A 16,057-nucleotide genomic window follows, 5' to 3' on the forward strand; every position below is an offset into this window, starting at 1 on the left:
GCGTGTCTACGTGCGGGAAGTGTCTCAGCACGCTCTATTGCGCATGCGCGGACGTGAAAGAGCAGGTTTTGTAACATCACATGCTACGTGCGTACCCGTCTCTGTGTGGCAGGATGCACGTTATGTTTTAAAAAGCATGTGCTCCCATCCCTAGCTGCTGAGTTGTTACTGTCTTCGCCTTCGTGCACATTTGCTTTAACGATATTTTATGTCGTCTCCATCATAGCTTTTACATGAAACAGCTGCTCTCTTGCTTGTGCCGTTTAGCACAAAGTGTGTTAGTAATACTTCGTCTTCGTAAACTACGCTTTAGCAGTCCCGTAAGGTGTGAAGAAAACTTTCTCAAGACGGAAGTACTCACCATTTCCTTGTACCTGTTGGGATGCTTTCATTACGGGTTTACTGTGTGCTTGGATGCTCTTGAAAGTGATGCTTCTCGTGTTCAATCGTCTTGTCATGGCAGCTGTTCAGACCAAGTGGTTCACCTTTGGTTGTCGGCGCCTCCAGCAGCTGATCGTTCGGTAGTTTAGCCCCCTTGTGAGGTCCGTACGTTTCTCTGGAAAAGCGAAGTTAACGCAAAAGCGCGTACATGTGAAATGTGATTGTACTGCTCACAGAAGCTTGAAACCCTTCAATGAACACGCTTAAGTTAGTTTCAACTATAGCTTGCAAAATTTTATGCCATATCTTACATTACACAACACTGCCACAGCTGACATTTCATGGCCATCTCAAGCCCACAGCTTTTCACTTCGTCCTCCCGCATTTAATCAATTTTAGACATATCATCTGCATGTCCGTCGTAGCTCTGGACAGTTTTAGATGACCTAAAGCAAATCATTGTCATTTCATTGTGTTACAAGTCTTCCTACGGCAAAAAAATAAAAAAAAATGTAGCTGTCTAGTGCTAAGCCCTACTGATCATTGCTGCCACTGAATTTTTTTTCTCGGCATTTCCTCCGTAGAACCCCATGTGGGGACCATTTCTCATCTGCAAAGCTCTCCAGCCCTTATTCTCCCCACACCCTTCTCCGCCAACCACGTATGCAAATTAGGGGACGCCTGCGCGCGCTCTTTATGGTAGCAGACGGACAATGCGCCGCGGGAGATGCTGAGCGCACACGTCTGCTGCAGCAGACGAATCCCCGGTTCCAGCTCTTCTGCGCCTGCGCATAAAAAAAAAAAAGAAAACTCTATACACGAAGGAGCTGGGCGCCCTCTCGACGCCACACGGTTTAGAAAGACAAACGCCTTAGTGTAGACTATAGCGGAACGCCAGATGGCGCGGCGGGATCGCGCGCGCGCCATCTTTATTTCTCATGCGTGAACTTTTCGTCTGCTCTTCTGGCGCCCCCCCCCCCCCCTACCTTCCCCTGTTGATTCGATTTGAAAAGCAGACGTAAAGCGTCTTCTTTTTTCTGTCTGTAACCATTCGTTCTTTAGATTTGATATTAAAAGCAGACGTGCGGCGTTATTTTGTCTGCAACCATTTGTTCTCTTGAGCGTGCTCGTATGTTTTCTATATGAACGTCTGCCGCCGCTCTTGCCTATTTTTACGACGTCACTTGCACGGACGATTTAGTGTTTCATTTACTGTATAGCACCCTATTAGATATAAGGCATTACAGTTGATAGCGACCATATGCGATTTCTGCGAAAAAGCGTGGCTTTTCAAAAGCTAGCTACAGCATGCGAAAAGTGTGTAGAAATGTTCGCGTCACGATCATCGTAATATGTTGCCTTTCAACGCTTGTTTGATCTGTGTGCGATCCAGCCCGTAAACAGTCGTTATGATTCGAACGCTATAATATTTGTTGCCGTTCTCATGCGATACGGCTGTCAAACCATTGCGAGTCTTACTCTTGGAGTTCTCGAGTCTGGGCGATTCCGTCTGCAGGAAACTCTCCAAGATATCTGCATATGTAATATTCGCAGTGGCCGAATTTGGCAAGTTTCACATGTGATTGGTCGGTTGCTTTTTTGTTTTTCTGCGTAAAAAGGTCGGCCCGAGTATCATCGGGCGGGGAAGTGGGGTCAAGAGGACACGAAAGGATTTTTTCGGATATTAGCTTACACGAAATTAATACCTTTAAATTTCGAGACGAAGAGTTAGCTGATATAGCTATGCACGAAAAAACAATAGCTAAGTTAAAATTACTGTAAAATGTACATAAGAACATCTACGTTGCAATTTTGCTGTATCGCTCTGGAAATCTAACATGTCTTCATAAATGTTTCTGCTTGCTAAAACCCAGACTATATATATATATATATATATTGAGTGACAGGTAATGAAGCCAGAGGAAACAGAATTTAATTGTCATGTTTCAGATATGCGAGCATAAATTGGGTGAGGATATTCCTCTATATTGTTAAACAAATGCCATCTCACTTTCTCGTTGAGCTCTACACAAGTAATGCTATTTTTGCAACCTATTCGTACCAACCTTCGCACTTCGCTGTCTGAGAGCCTCGCCGCTAAGAAAGAGTGATTCGCTGATACAGCTCTATCCGTCGAACACTTATAGGCGAACTACAACGAATATTCAGGCGACGTACTTACACATAGCTTAGATATAAAGAAGCCTCCAGGGAAAATTTTACGTTTGAGATAGCAGTGGATGCGTCATAAGAAGGTCGTGGTTTTATCAGGCTTTTGCATTAAAACAGGCACCGATCGAACTTGCAAATATATAAAGTATTTATTTGGTCGGTAAAGAAAGCAAAATCATTGCATAACAATCGTTTCCCTATTGGTATTCTTTAGGGTTCGTCGCTCGGTCAGATCTCTTTTGTCTTTGCAAATTACACTGGCTTCGCGATGTCATAGGGCGGCTGCTACCTGCACGCCATCTGGGCTGGGAAGGGGCAACGTGCTTCGTCTGCCCGTGTCAAGGCCAAGCGGTAACAGGTTCAGACGCGCTACACGTGTTGTTACATGTCTGCCCTCCCCAGCTCACTTCCATGGTCGCCTCCGTATACAAAATAGTTTGTCGGATGAATGGCCGCAGGTTGCGTCAGAGGCGAATAGAAAGAGCTCTGCGGGTGTCGTATGAGAGAAGGGAAGGCAGAGGGGGCACAGTGAGAAATCGTCTGCTTGTCGTCAGGCCTCGCGCGGTACAGACGACGCCTGCTCAATGCCGTCTGTATCGCGCGAGGCTGACGATAAGCAACGATGACGATGCGGGTGCCCTCGTCATGTGGTGCGACGCTGCGTCAATTCTGTACTGTCATGTGTAATCGCGCTACAGGGTGGGCCATTGTAACGTCTACAGCTCTATTTCTCGATAGAATAGGGGTCATTAACATGGCGTTCATATACATCTCGATGTGAAAGACCGATCTGTCCTTGCGCATGAAGCCCGCACATGGCCGTTGGATGGCAAAAGGCCTAAGTTCATACAAATCCGTGTACTGTCCATCATTAGAGAGGCTAGAAGGTTAGTTAGTCTTGCCACAGAATTTTACCCAGAGCTTTCCTAAAGTTTGACGCGGAGTTCTTGAACCACATTTGTGCAACTGGGTATGAACGAAGACCTCTATAAAACGTCGTGTCTCCGTCTGCTCGGCGTTGTTTGTGGCGGAGCCTCCAGATGGCTCTCGATTCAAGTTGCCGCAGTTTCAAAAAATATACTGCCCTGTTTCTTTGCTGATTTTACACCAACGAAGCAATCCATCTTGTGGCGTGTACTATTCTGTTGCCTGGGTTGCCCGCCGAGTAGTATAGTGTATAAAGTGAGCACAACGCCCCCTGCCCTCACCTGACAACGCGCCCGCCTATGTTTTTTTTTTTTAATTTAATTTACAATGTATTAAACCGCAGTATTCGAGCCACTTGCGTACCTTCGGCGCGACGTGAACAAAAGTGTGATGGAAAGGCGGTGCGAGAAAGTTATACAATCGTCTTTTCCGCAGCTGCATTGTCTCGCTTGGGCTGCCATAACAGAGACATAATAGGATAACAAATAGCGAAAAAAATAGCCACAGCTGAGAGGAGCAACCAGGTCCCCGTTTGGTGAACGCTTTACGAATGCGGCAGCTTGCACATCCACTGCAGCACTATGCGGCATACATCAATACTATATTTCTCTTCCTTTTTTTTAAATGTCTCTTCCCCTTGATGTTCACGTGCCGGTTCTTTGAAGTGTTAATTAGTGTCCGTGTTCGCAATGCGTAGTCTATTTATTTCTATTTTTACTGTGACACCAGTACGGGAATACTCCCACTAATTTTTTCTAAGTTGTAGAATATACGACACGTTTCTGGCACGTAAAAGGATCACAATTAGCAAGCGCTAGCGTTTGGAAACACATGTGAGGCATCTTAGGCTTGGTATCGCTTTTGAAACCACGGACGTGACGACATCGACATTATCGTGACGTCATGGCACAGAGCGAAATTTCGCTGACTCCGCGTAACAATAGGGCTAAGGCTTTGCTCGTAGAGGCCGATATCCTGAGGCCTTCCTTTCGTAAGCGCTCTTTTCCATTGGCTGGCCGGCTTTGCTAATACGTTCTGCGTCCGGATTCGCTGGCGTTTCCTCTTACGAACTACTCTAGCATAGGGGATTTTCGTCAATGCAGGGCCCGCAGGAGTGCAACACGCGTTTTTTTTTTCTGCGTTCAAGCATCGGTATCGGGGCTGTGGTGATGGCAGGAATACAGCGAGCCGCCGTATCGCGACGTCATAATGACGTCTTGTGCTGACGTCATGGTTCGTAGAAACGCGTATTAATCGGAAGTTGTTCATGGCGCTCGGACGCTTGCCATTTTTTCCAGACAACGGCCCGTATTCACACAACAGTTCTCGCTGTAGTATATTGTTCGTAAGAGAAACTTTCAGCCAATCTTGACTCTGGACATTTTGGGGAAGGCGCCCAGCCAATGGCCAAGGGCACTTGCGAACAAAAAGCTGTATCAATTCGGCCCAGGGTATTCTTTGGCGAGTTCAGGTCAATTTGGGGTTCTTGGGTTCGAGATTTCCGGCCACTTTCGTATGGTAAATTCCACGATTCGATGCTTTCTAGCGCACGCAGGACAGCAAAGAGAAGGCACCGAAACGAAGCTTGGTACGAAAAAGACGCACCAAAGTAGCATAGACCTATAAGTACGCAGCAGTAATAATGCGTAATTGGCACAAAAAGGACGGTCGAACTTAAACTGTCCCAAAGGTATAGTGCAGTGTAAACTACAAACGACTTCGTACACCAATGCGCCCGAGAGGATATTGGCTTTCTTCAATGTCAATCGCTCTTGAATCGCCTTCTTTCCTGTGTGTGTGTGGTTTAGTGGGTTTCTATGCACTAACCTGGACGTAAAATAAAAAAAAATCATTGCCAAAGCAATCCGCACAGATGGTTAACCAACGGAGCTGAAACGTGCGGCCCCGGTGTTTATCATTGGTTTAATCACGACGGTTCATGAAACGACGGCTTGGTAGGCTGCCGGATCCTCGGTACGCAGTTGCTGCTTGCGCTCGGCTGCAAGAGCCTGTCCTTGTGCCTGAGCTGCAGTATCGGCACGGCGTACGACGAACTCGTTCCAGGTTCTGCTCGCGGCGTTGCTGATCGAAAGCTGCCTGCTCCTCAGGAGTACGTATGACGCTTGGCATACCCATTTCGGAGCCGGGGAGAAACTGCTGCGCGCGCGCTCGGCTATGAAGGAGAGCAACGACGTCACTACTGGCGCAGCCAATCGCACGCCTCACTTTGGCTCTTCTTTCCGCGCATGCGCATGGGGTTGTGCCGGAGAAGTTTTTGGCGTACAGGCGACAGACGGCCGGACGAATCGGCTCGACATATACAGCTTCGCTGTGATAATGTAATGTCAATGACCGTTTGAAAGCTCGAGCCTCGCTTTGTCCGAAGCTTTCCCAGCACATGCGTATCGGAACTCGCGTGTATCGTGCGGCAGTATTTGGGAGCCGGACGTGCTGATCCGTGAAGCGAGGCCTTGCGCACATCTAACGCGAAGGCTCAGAGATGTGTCGGCGTCCGTGCGTATATTTCGGAGGCCCCACAGCCAGCGATACTGTAGCGGACGAATACGAAGTTCTGTATCATTGCAATGACGTCGTTCCCTGAGAAGATGTCGCGGTGTCCGCTCTGATATGCCATACTACTCTGATATGAGTTAACTGCAAGATTTGTGACGCTGTATGCTTCACTTTTTTTTATCTTGAGATACTGTGGGAATTCTGTTAACTTTTCCTTATCAACCTTATCAAGACCGTTTTTTTTCCACAACTTTATTGAAATATCTTATCATATCTACGTCTACATCGTCCAATCAGATGCTTAGAAAAAGCACACCGTTCAATGCATATGAGCTCCAGCAGTAAAACTCGCTCTTAAAACGACACATACAAATTATGTTTTTTAATCATATTTTCGTACAAATGGCGCGATCCCTAAACTTAAAGCGGCGATTAATAACTCCAGTCCACCCGGGATACCGTGGGTATAACGGAGTTCATTGCCCAAGAAATTAGGTGTTTGTTTATACTGGGCATTTGTTACCAATGTCTTAAGTATTTTCTTTGCCTGTGGCGCAATGACAGACCATATGGCGATCACGCATTGTATATATACAGGCCTTACTTCACTTGGCTAAGAGCCGTGGCTTGGGTAGGATTTAGTCATTGTTGTTGCCGCTGCGTTCCGCTTACAAAACTCGACTTTATTATTCTTTTTTCATTTCGCTTGCAACTTTTTTATTTCATTTTCGGTCAAGGGGAGTCACGGTGCTTTACTATGAATAGAAGCTTCAGACGAAAAAAAGAAAACGCCGTTTCTTACCCACGAAAGAAACAATGTGTCTGTCGCTCTATCTGGCTGATTTTTTTTTATGCTCGTCCTCGCGCTATTGTTACGGGACAATTTATGAGAGTCTCGACCCAGAACAGTTCGGTCTGTACTGTATACGGAAAAAAAAAAGAGAGCGGGGGGAGTTTGTGGTCGCGACTTGAGAAGCTGGTGTACCTATTATGGCGCCTAAAGTTTACTGGCACGAGTAATGTAAAAAAAAAATGTAAGCGTCTCGTATGCGTTAAAAAATTACAAGAATAGTGGGAAGATAGATACGTTCCCACATTTATTTAACCTCCTTAAAGAACTGCAGTCAGTTCTTAAAGCTCTTGCATCGAATGAGACGCCCGCGTTAGTGTAAGATTACGCAGTGATTTGGAGTGCGTTGTCCTCGGATTGAAATAGCGTTGAGACAGCGAAACCTAATACATGCCTATCGTTCCTTCGCAGGCATGTATGGCCGTATAGCGCGTTTGAAGTAATAAATGCAGGCTGGAAGAAAGATGAATCAGGGGAACTTGCAGGGAACCATGCAGCATGTAGTGCGTGTCGCCATGAATTCTAAGTACGCGCGTACCGTCATGAATTCCAAACTAAGCCGTACCGGTTTCGGCTGTGGCTTCGGGGTAGGTTTACTAGCCGACAATGTAGCCACTCCGATGCTTAGCAGGCCAGCCCGTCCACGGAAGATTTTATTCTGAGGCCTACCTACCACCGCATGTATGTCATATACCACTCGTAAATGCGGCTCAAACAATCTTCAGAACCTTTCTTTCGCCTTTGTGGCTGCACAGTTCCGAAGGCTTGGAGGCACCGCCATTGCGAAAGGCAAAACGAGCCCGCGTTTCCCGAATTCGCGTAATCCCTTCTTCCGGGTTTCTCCCAAAACCGCAATCTCTACTCTTCGAGTGGTTTGCAAACCGGTAGGGTAAACGTACTTGACTCAACCGCTCAGCGTCCTGAAAGGCGGCGGAATTAAGAAAAAAAAAGTTTCTGTTGGTCACTCGTAGATTCATTCGTTGTAATCCTTCCTTTTTTTTCTTCTTTAATGTGTCATCCGTGCGCGCTCGAATACAAATGCGCGATCTTTGGGAATTCCGTTTCGCGCGGCACCGCCAATAGGCTCATTGTGTCTGAACAACTATCCCGTGCCGACGCCCTTCTTTTGGTGGAACGTGCGAAATGCGAACAAGTCTCGCCTCGCCTCCGAGATTGGAGCAGGATTCGTCGGATTCCAAAAGTCATCTTTTCTTCATCGCTATTTTGTTAATATCTAGCAGGGAAAGTGGCCGTTTGACTGTAGTTACAGGGAGTCACCCTTCTATATAGTACATTGTGTGCGAACTGGGTCTGTGAGGCCCGTGAGTGAAGTGTGTCGCAAGTGTGCCTGTCTCTTTCATCTGGAACCACCGCCGTCTTTCTTTCTTTTTCTTTTTTGCCAAATCGGTCGCATTCAAGGCGGCAGCCTCGTTCAGCTTGTGTTCAATTCACATGGGTCCCGGACAACAGAGTTGTGTAACTGGTGTTCTTCTGCTGCGAGTCGCGAACAGTGTGAAAAGTCATTGGAAACTTTAAAACGTGAAACTGCAACGTGGGCTTCGTGTCGCTTGCCGTCTATTCCGCTGCACGTATTTTGTCAGCGTCAGTAATGTTGCATGTTTCTCTATCTTCTTCCCTGGGAAATTGGGGAGAGGGGGCGGGGGAGGGGTGTAGTTTGGCCTCCGTAGCAGACAGCGCATTTATTGATATGGAAAATAAATACGAGGCAGCAAGTTTGCATGCAATAACGCGTACCAGCGTCACTTCCTTGGCTGCCTGCAATCTCATCGGGCGTTTTCCCGTATAAGAGCGTTTTCGTTTGCCAACAAAGATGAGTTTAGAGAGAGAGCGCTCCGTTTCGCGTACCTTGTCCATCTGTCAGCACTAGTGTGCTATATGTGCAGCTCTACCTTTTTTTTCGGGCTAGTCTGGAGTTTCAGCCGCATTTCAACAATCCGCGGACTGTTCCCGCTGTTCACACAAAGCACGCGAGCAACGCCTGTTTCGCTATACGACTGCGCCTTGAAACCGCCCGTGTTCCAGAGGGAGGGGTCAGAACCGTTCAGGACTATTGCACGAATGGTTGAAAAATTTGCCTCCGCGCAGGTATGACTGTCCACTCTTTCATTCAAGGATCGTTGCGCCGCCCTGTCTTCTTCTCGCAATCTCTTTCTCACTGACATGCCAAGACAAAAAAAAGAAAAAGAACAGCACTAGAGCAGATATGGAAAGGCTCGAGTACCCGCTCATTCGGAATGCGCAATACGACTCCTCCTTCGCAAAAAACAAAAAAAAGAAAGAAAGAAAGAAAGAAGGCACCGTGGTGTCGACGAACCCGGGGCCTCATTGCCGACACCGAAAAGCCGGCGCGTTCCCCGATGGGTGTTAAATAGAATGGCAGTCCAGGAAAAGAAAAGAACAGAGAGATACGCAGAATTGAATGAAATCTACCGCGGAGACACGCAGCTTACAAATGGGAGAGCGTCACCCACCGACGGCGCTGCATCGGAAACTCGGGGAAACATACCAGCCATAGTTTCCCATAAGGTGCACCCTGCCTTCCCTCTCATTCCCTCTCGCACTTGAGCGACGCCTGGGTCCTGTGTTTCGCTCAATCCCATCCGGCGCGATATACAACTGAAAGGCGACGTATGCGAATCAGCCGCTTTGAAAGAACAGACCGACCAAGCCACCAATGGAATGCCGAGTGTAGAAACCTACCTCTCCCCCCTCCCCCACCCCCCGCTTTTTTTTCTCTCCGCTGGAAGCAGTCTGCTAGAGAGGCAGGGAGTGGGCGACATATTCCCATTCAGCCTTTGTGAGATGTCGCATTGTTGTTAAAGACTTCGCGACGACGCGACATTCGGATTGGCTTGACTCGGCTTCCGGATCGCACCTTGCGTCTGCGCGCAAGAAGTCGGTGGAGCTCGGCTAGCTCGGGTTAAAGGAACGCCGCTCATAGTTTCTCGGCCACAACGGACGCAGTGTCTCGGTCTTGCAGCTTCTGTTTGGACATTTCGTTTTATTCGAAAGCCGGCGCGTATCGTTTCGAATGTTTGCTTCTCTGCAAGGCAAACCGCACTGAGCAAAGCGGTGCGTCAGGCTTACCTCGGGCTGTTCGTCCGTTGCGTGGAAGACTGCGTTGGTATTTAGAGGCGGTGTTCCTCTCACTCTCTATTGTGTTCTCTCTCTCTCTCTCGCTTTGTGTTCAGCTTGAGACACGTTAAAATAAGAGGGTGCGCGCCTTTTTGAGACGGCAGACACTTCTTTTGGTGGATGCATTGGGAGGCCGTTGTCAGTCTTGTGTACCACGCAGCGAAAGGCTTAGGTGCCGCGATTGGATTGTTGCAGGCGTGTTGAGTTTGTTGGTTTCGGCCGTTGGCACACGTCTAGCTGTGGCTCCTCCTGTTGGGAACTGTGGGATTGAGGCGAAACCACTGGAAGGGCAGGCGAGTGTAGGCAGGTGATTGAAAGAAAGACGAAGGGAACTGTGTGGTGCCCGTCGGAGCGGCCGGATTTCGGAGGAAGTAATGAGGAATGCAAGAATTCCTTTGCCGTCTGAAAGGGACTTTTTTTTCAGTTTTTCGGGGACAACTGAAAGAACGACAGATGCAGATGTTGCTCACGTCGCCCGGTGTGTTACTTGCAGCCGCTTCGTGACTGCTTTGAATGAGAGTTCCGCCACGAGTGTATGCAGCTTTATTACTTTAGCCGCACGTTTTGGTGGTGCCTAGCAGAGCAGTCCTTTGCTTAAATTCCTTTGAAGGAATAGATGAACGTGAAGGCCGAAGGCGAGCAGGCAGAATTCTGCAAGTGCAGTGTATCTGGAACCGCGCGAAATGTGTTCGTTCGTGAACAGCTTGTTTAGGAAACGTAGCCGTGGCCTTCAGAGTATACGGACGTGTAATGAATCGAGAAAATGTGCATGCAGAGGGTGTAGTCGGCTGATGCAGCATAGTTGGCTGATGCAGCACGTGTGGTGGGGATCGCTGGGATAGCCTTTTATCCCGTAGTGGGCTTAAATAGGCTGACGATAGGGATGATGAACTCGCAAAATTTCTCTTCTTTTTTTTTTAGCTCGGGCTTTTAATCACCTGGTTTGAAAAGTAATCGTGCGCTGTCATCGAGATAAACTAATTTTTAAAGCATTTTTGTTTGTCACATCGGTACCTATTATATAATAGCTGTGTTCGCGAAAGCCCATATAGTTAGTTCGAATGGTGGTCTCTTCTACCCTATCTAATGATGAACAGTTCACCGGCTTGTGTGAACATAGGTACCTGAATTACGTATGCGGAGTTTAAGAAGCTCTAATTTTCGGGCAAGTGCGACTGTCGGTTTATACTTGTACTGCAGGTACACATTTGTAAGACACGCTTGCAGGAGTAGGAAGATGTATAAGGCTGTAAGCGGATCTAGCCTTTCAAGGTGTGCCGGCAATTGGTCCGCCCGAGCACCTCCTGTCAGAAAAGTGACACGCTCGAGTTCATGTTCTCACGTCTAGTTTCAGGACTATCTGAAATCACCCGCTGACTAGAAGCTCACCCCCTCATGTAATGCTCCTTTATTAGGGGTCTTCGAGGTATTCCAAATAAAAAAGAAAAAGAGGAAGGTCGAGCGATAAATTAGAGAATCTGTAGCAATGACATTTCTGCTGTATTCCATTGGCTGCCGATTTCCCCCAGAAAACAGGTTCGTTCGACACACGTCAGTTCCCGTGACTATTACTATCATGTTATTCATTGGAAATTCCATCCTCTTATTTTGCTGAACTTCCATTGGCAGAAAGAACTATTATGCGCCTAAGAGACATATGAAGTAGACTGATTTGATTTATTTATTGCGTTTAACGTGTACGAGAGCAGTACGCAGGGTCCTAGAGTCGGCGTAAATGGCGAAAATGGGAAGAGGGGGGTGGGGTGGCCCTAAGTGTGCCCAAAGCACAGCACACGAGCTTCCCTTGCATTCCGACTCCGTCGCAGCGTGGCCGCTGCGGCCGAGAATTGAACCCGGGACCTCGTAAGGGAAAATTAAAGAGGCCTGGAAAGGTTATCCGATCTCTTCCGAAGTTTCGTCGAGTGCGATAGCCAAAAAATGCTAGACTTTCGAGCGACCATTCAAGAAGGCCACCTCGACCGAGGTCAGGTTCCCACCATTAAACGGCGCGACAATTAGCGCGTGAAACTTTGCGAAGCGCTGTACATCATCCCTACATAGCTATAGTACGAAAGAGCCTCCTCATAGAAAATAATAGACTAAAGCAGCAACAGAGATTACGCTCTGTGACCAATCACACAAAAGCGAGGTTCCTGCGCGTAAAGACTGCGGGGTCCTCTCCGGCGTCGAGTTAACGAGAGACCGCTTCTGGGGCATTATTACTGCTTTAGGCAATATATATATATATATACATATGCACACACACATTAAGAGCAGATGCGAATGGTCGCACTTGCCCATACGGTTTCTACGGTTGCGTGATTGCTGCTGCTGCTGCCGCTCCGCCTCTACGACAGATGGCGCCGCCTATTGTCACACCCTCTCCGCTCCCCTCTCCACATGGGAAGGCGTATGTCCGGCCAGGTATGAGGCGCGTCCGCGGGCACAGACAGGCGCGTGCAATTCAAACGCAGAACAGAAAGACTACGCTTCCCCCGCCTCAATGTGCTACTTGCGCTTCAGTTCCCTGGCAAACGCGCACCGAAAGAAGGACGAAACGAAAGAACGGCTGGCATTTCGTATTTCTTCTTTAGTGACGCAGTTTTTATTATTTTCAGAAAGGGGTGTGTCCATGTATGTGCGTCGCAGGCGGGAGGCGTCGGTGATTCACTGATGTTGCGGTTTTCCTCGATTGATGGTCATCAGTGACCGAGGATCGGGTGCTAATAGCCCTCGATGTAGGCGACGTCATCAGCTGTGGGTTTGGGCAGAGATTCCCCTCAGGAGCATTTGGCGGGGAGCGAACGTCTGCTCATATCCCAGAGCATAGAGTTTCTCACTACATTACCTAGAGGGAAATCTGGCGCTGTTGCGCTGTGGTATGCATGGGAATGCCGGTATGTTGTGGATTCGGATTGGCATCGTTCTCGTAGAGACAGGACACCTTGAAGACGCGCTTGGCAAGTACCGTTCCGTCTGTCACAATGACTCATTTTCTACTAGAACCGCACATGAAAAGCTGTTTTAGCTTTATTATTACGCGAAAACATGTTTTGTTTAACTATGAGAACTTGTTATTGTGTGTACGACTACATGTTACGCAAAAAGTATCAGCGGGCCGCTAAAGTTGGAGGACAGACGGCAAGGTTCGCGCTCGCTTTGAAACAGTTGGTCGTCTGTTCTTGCTTTTCTTCGCTTGGTCATGCATCGTGGGTGAGTAAAGATGTAATATGCGTGAATGGAAACATTTTATGAAGATTTTACTTTGAGAACGCGTTATTTGCGTAGCCATATCCACGTTTTAGACGAAGCCTCTTACAACACCAGCCAACACGAGCCTCGCAGACACATATCCCGTCATTCCCATGACGGCACGGTGCCCCCTTAAGAAACTCCCATAGACGGTGGCGCCAGATTACCCTCTAGGTGTTATAGTGAGAAACTCTATGTCCCAGAGTATCGTGGTCGATTCCTGTGTTAAGTGACTGATTTCCGGAAGGAGGAATGTGTTGAAGAGCGCATGGGTGCTTTTGTTGGTCTCCTGCTTCTCCTTCGTTTATTATTAGCGTTTAAACAGCTGAACGCGCGCGTGCATTCACATACATACATACATACATACATACATACTATACAGGATATTTCAGCCAACACTTTAAAATTTTCTAAAGGTTGCCTGTGGCACATAGCTCAGTTCTAGTTCATGAGGTGGTCTACTCTAAGCGGCGGACACAACTTGCACAAAAAAATGGAAGTGCATAATCGACAAATTAACATTCAGTAATCAACTTTCTAACTAAAAACCTTATCACCCATATTGCAATTTACAAATTCTAGCCGCGGAGTTCGCAAGCCGAATCCATTTGAAACGAATGCTGATGACGACACCAGTTTTGAGGTATTAATTCCCAAGTTTTGCGGAGAAATGCATTCCGTTATACGCTGTACGCAGTTCGCTATGAACGCACAAATCTATATGTAGGTGTCGATGTACGCAACTCAATGCATTGTGTATTGGTGTATGCAATTAAACTAGACTGAATGGTCGTGTTATACGGCGGCAGCTGTCACTCCGTTTACAGCTGTCGTTTCTGTATCCACATCTGAAATGCAGAATCGAAAGACATCGCGCCGCGCTCAGTCGTAACGCGAATTAACAAAAGAAGAAAGGAGACCACCGGATGTGTCACCGTCCAGTCGCACGTGTGAAGCGGCGTCCGCTGGCTCGTGCGTACATCTGTGCGAATCGAACCGACACGCACCGCGACCGGTGTCGTCGCGTCGCCCCCACTGCGACGCCCGGGGGTCCGAAACGCGTGCGCATCGACGGAAGGAGAGGAGGATGGGTCCTCGCGGCTTCCGGAACACGCGGCCGGAAACTTTAAAAATGGCCGCCGCGTCGACCGAGCGCGTTTCAGCTGCCCCTGTCGAAGCGAAACCAGAACAGCAGGTGGTCCCCTCGGACGGGACCTTTAAATGGGAGGGACCGCGACGCTATCCCTCGGCGAGTTTTCTATTATTTTTTTTCTTTTCCTCTGTCTTCATGGAGTGTAGCTGACGTTCTCGGGCCTCCTTTTCTTGCTCTTGTATCTGCGTAGCACAAGGACGTCGCAGGGGAGACGCGGTGGCCAGGTTGGTTGAGCGAACGCTGGAGAGGTCGAGACCCCTGCCGTTCTGAGCTAAGCAGATGACGCGCTCGCAAAACTGGTTGCCGCTTCTTTCTAGAAGAGGCATCGGGAGGAGAGGGGGGGGGGGTGCACATTGGCGATTTGCGCTTGTAACATGCAGCGGCAGTATTTTATTTGCTCTTTTGTTTGTCTCTTATTCTTCACCGGCGCGCAGGCAAATGACCAGGAGCCCGATCGCACGTTCTCGCTTCGAGCTGGTGTCGCTATAGTAGTCGGTGATTCCGACTTTTCGAGAATGTGTGGTTTTCGGAACGTGGCACAGATCTGGTGGTAGTCACGTCATATAGTTTATGATTAGTATCATCATCATCGGCATTATTATTATTATTATTATTATCTGCATTTTGAAGTAATAATGAGTTAAATAGCATTCCCGTGAATGTCAATTGACCAGGTCTGTTTCCTATGTGACCATTCGAGAAGTTCATACGGCGTGCAACAAGTAAGTGGCACGTGAGCAGTAAAGTTGCTTAGATTTCTGTTATGCTTTTTTTTCTGTCGGCGCACATTGCGAGGCTCTCGCGTTTAACTGCACTTTGGCATAAAAGCACGGGAAACAGTAAAAGGAAATTTTGCACTTGTGCCTTAACTCGGTGCAACCTTAACCGTAGGACACCGCAAAGCAGCCCGTGTGTATGTGTGCGTCCATGTACCCCACGAATTTCTAAGAGCAACCGAGGTCGCGTCACTCTGACCCGCGCGATCGAAGCTTTCGTCCGCTTCCCCTTCGGGGGGTGTCTGTTCTGACCCAATTGTTCTCAAGGTACCCGAGACCTTTTATGTCACCCCTGTACTTCTAAAAAAAACAGTCATGGCGTACAGTGAAAACAAAATCTTTCTCGAAGAATAGAAGCTCGCCCTTTGTGCTAGAGTGACAAATTCCGATAGAAAATAATAAATAAATCCTGTTCAATTTTTTTAATGTGTGCGTGCGTGCGTGCGTGTGTGGGGGGGTGGGGTGAGTGGGTGGGTGAATTGGTTTGCTACTCCTGTTTATAGTGACAATTTCTTTTTATTTCTTTTACCATCAGTGCATCGTTTTGAAAGCTGCAGCAGCAACAAAAAAATAACTGAAATACACTGGTCTTATTGCATGCTCTGCCGCTTTTTGTCACTTTCGGAAAGAACACGTCCAAGTAGTTCATCCGTTCCTTCGCAGTAGCATTCTCGACAATATGCGGCTTTTAACATACCTGGCGCATAGAAGCTAAAACCGTTGCACTTGTGGAGGCAAAAGAGCGGCGCGTGTGTTTGCATCTGTGCCATCACGTAGTGGAACTAGAGTGCTTTGACGCGGCGAGTGATTCTATCCGCTCTGTGGTTTGTACTATCCTGGATTCTAGGCATCGAGGTGTCCCTGGAGAGGAGACGA

The 16,057-nt window shown here is 47.9% G+C and overlaps 2 protein-coding genes across 5 annotated transcripts in view; one reads left to right on the forward strand and one right to left on the reverse strand.

Moving 5' to 3' along the window:
- LOC126544386 (uncharacterized) overlaps positions 1-16,057 on the reverse strand; it is a 206,226-nt gene that overhangs the window by 177,688 nt on the left and 12,481 nt on the right. For all 4 annotated transcript variants that reach the window (XM_072284956.1, XM_050191697.2, XM_055062542.1 and 1 more), the window contains exon 2: positions 362-556. In XM_072284956.1, coding sequence (XP_072141057.1) covers positions 362-364 — 3 coding nt within the window. In that variant the 5' untranslated portion in view covers positions 365-556. The remainder of the gene's footprint in view (positions 1-361; positions 557-16,057) is intronic.
- LOC126544393 (G1/S-specific cyclin-D3-like) overlaps positions 1-16,057 on the forward strand; it is a 57,250-nt gene that overhangs the window by 32,023 nt on the left and 9,170 nt on the right. The gene's annotated exons all lie outside the window — the stretch shown is intronic.

This window comes from Dermacentor andersoni, chromosome 10, assembly GCF_023375885.2.
Source record: "Dermacentor andersoni chromosome 10, qqDerAnde1_hic_scaffold, whole genome shotgun sequence".
NCBI lineage: Eukaryota > Metazoa > Arthropoda > Arachnida > Ixodida > Ixodidae > Dermacentor > Dermacentor andersoni.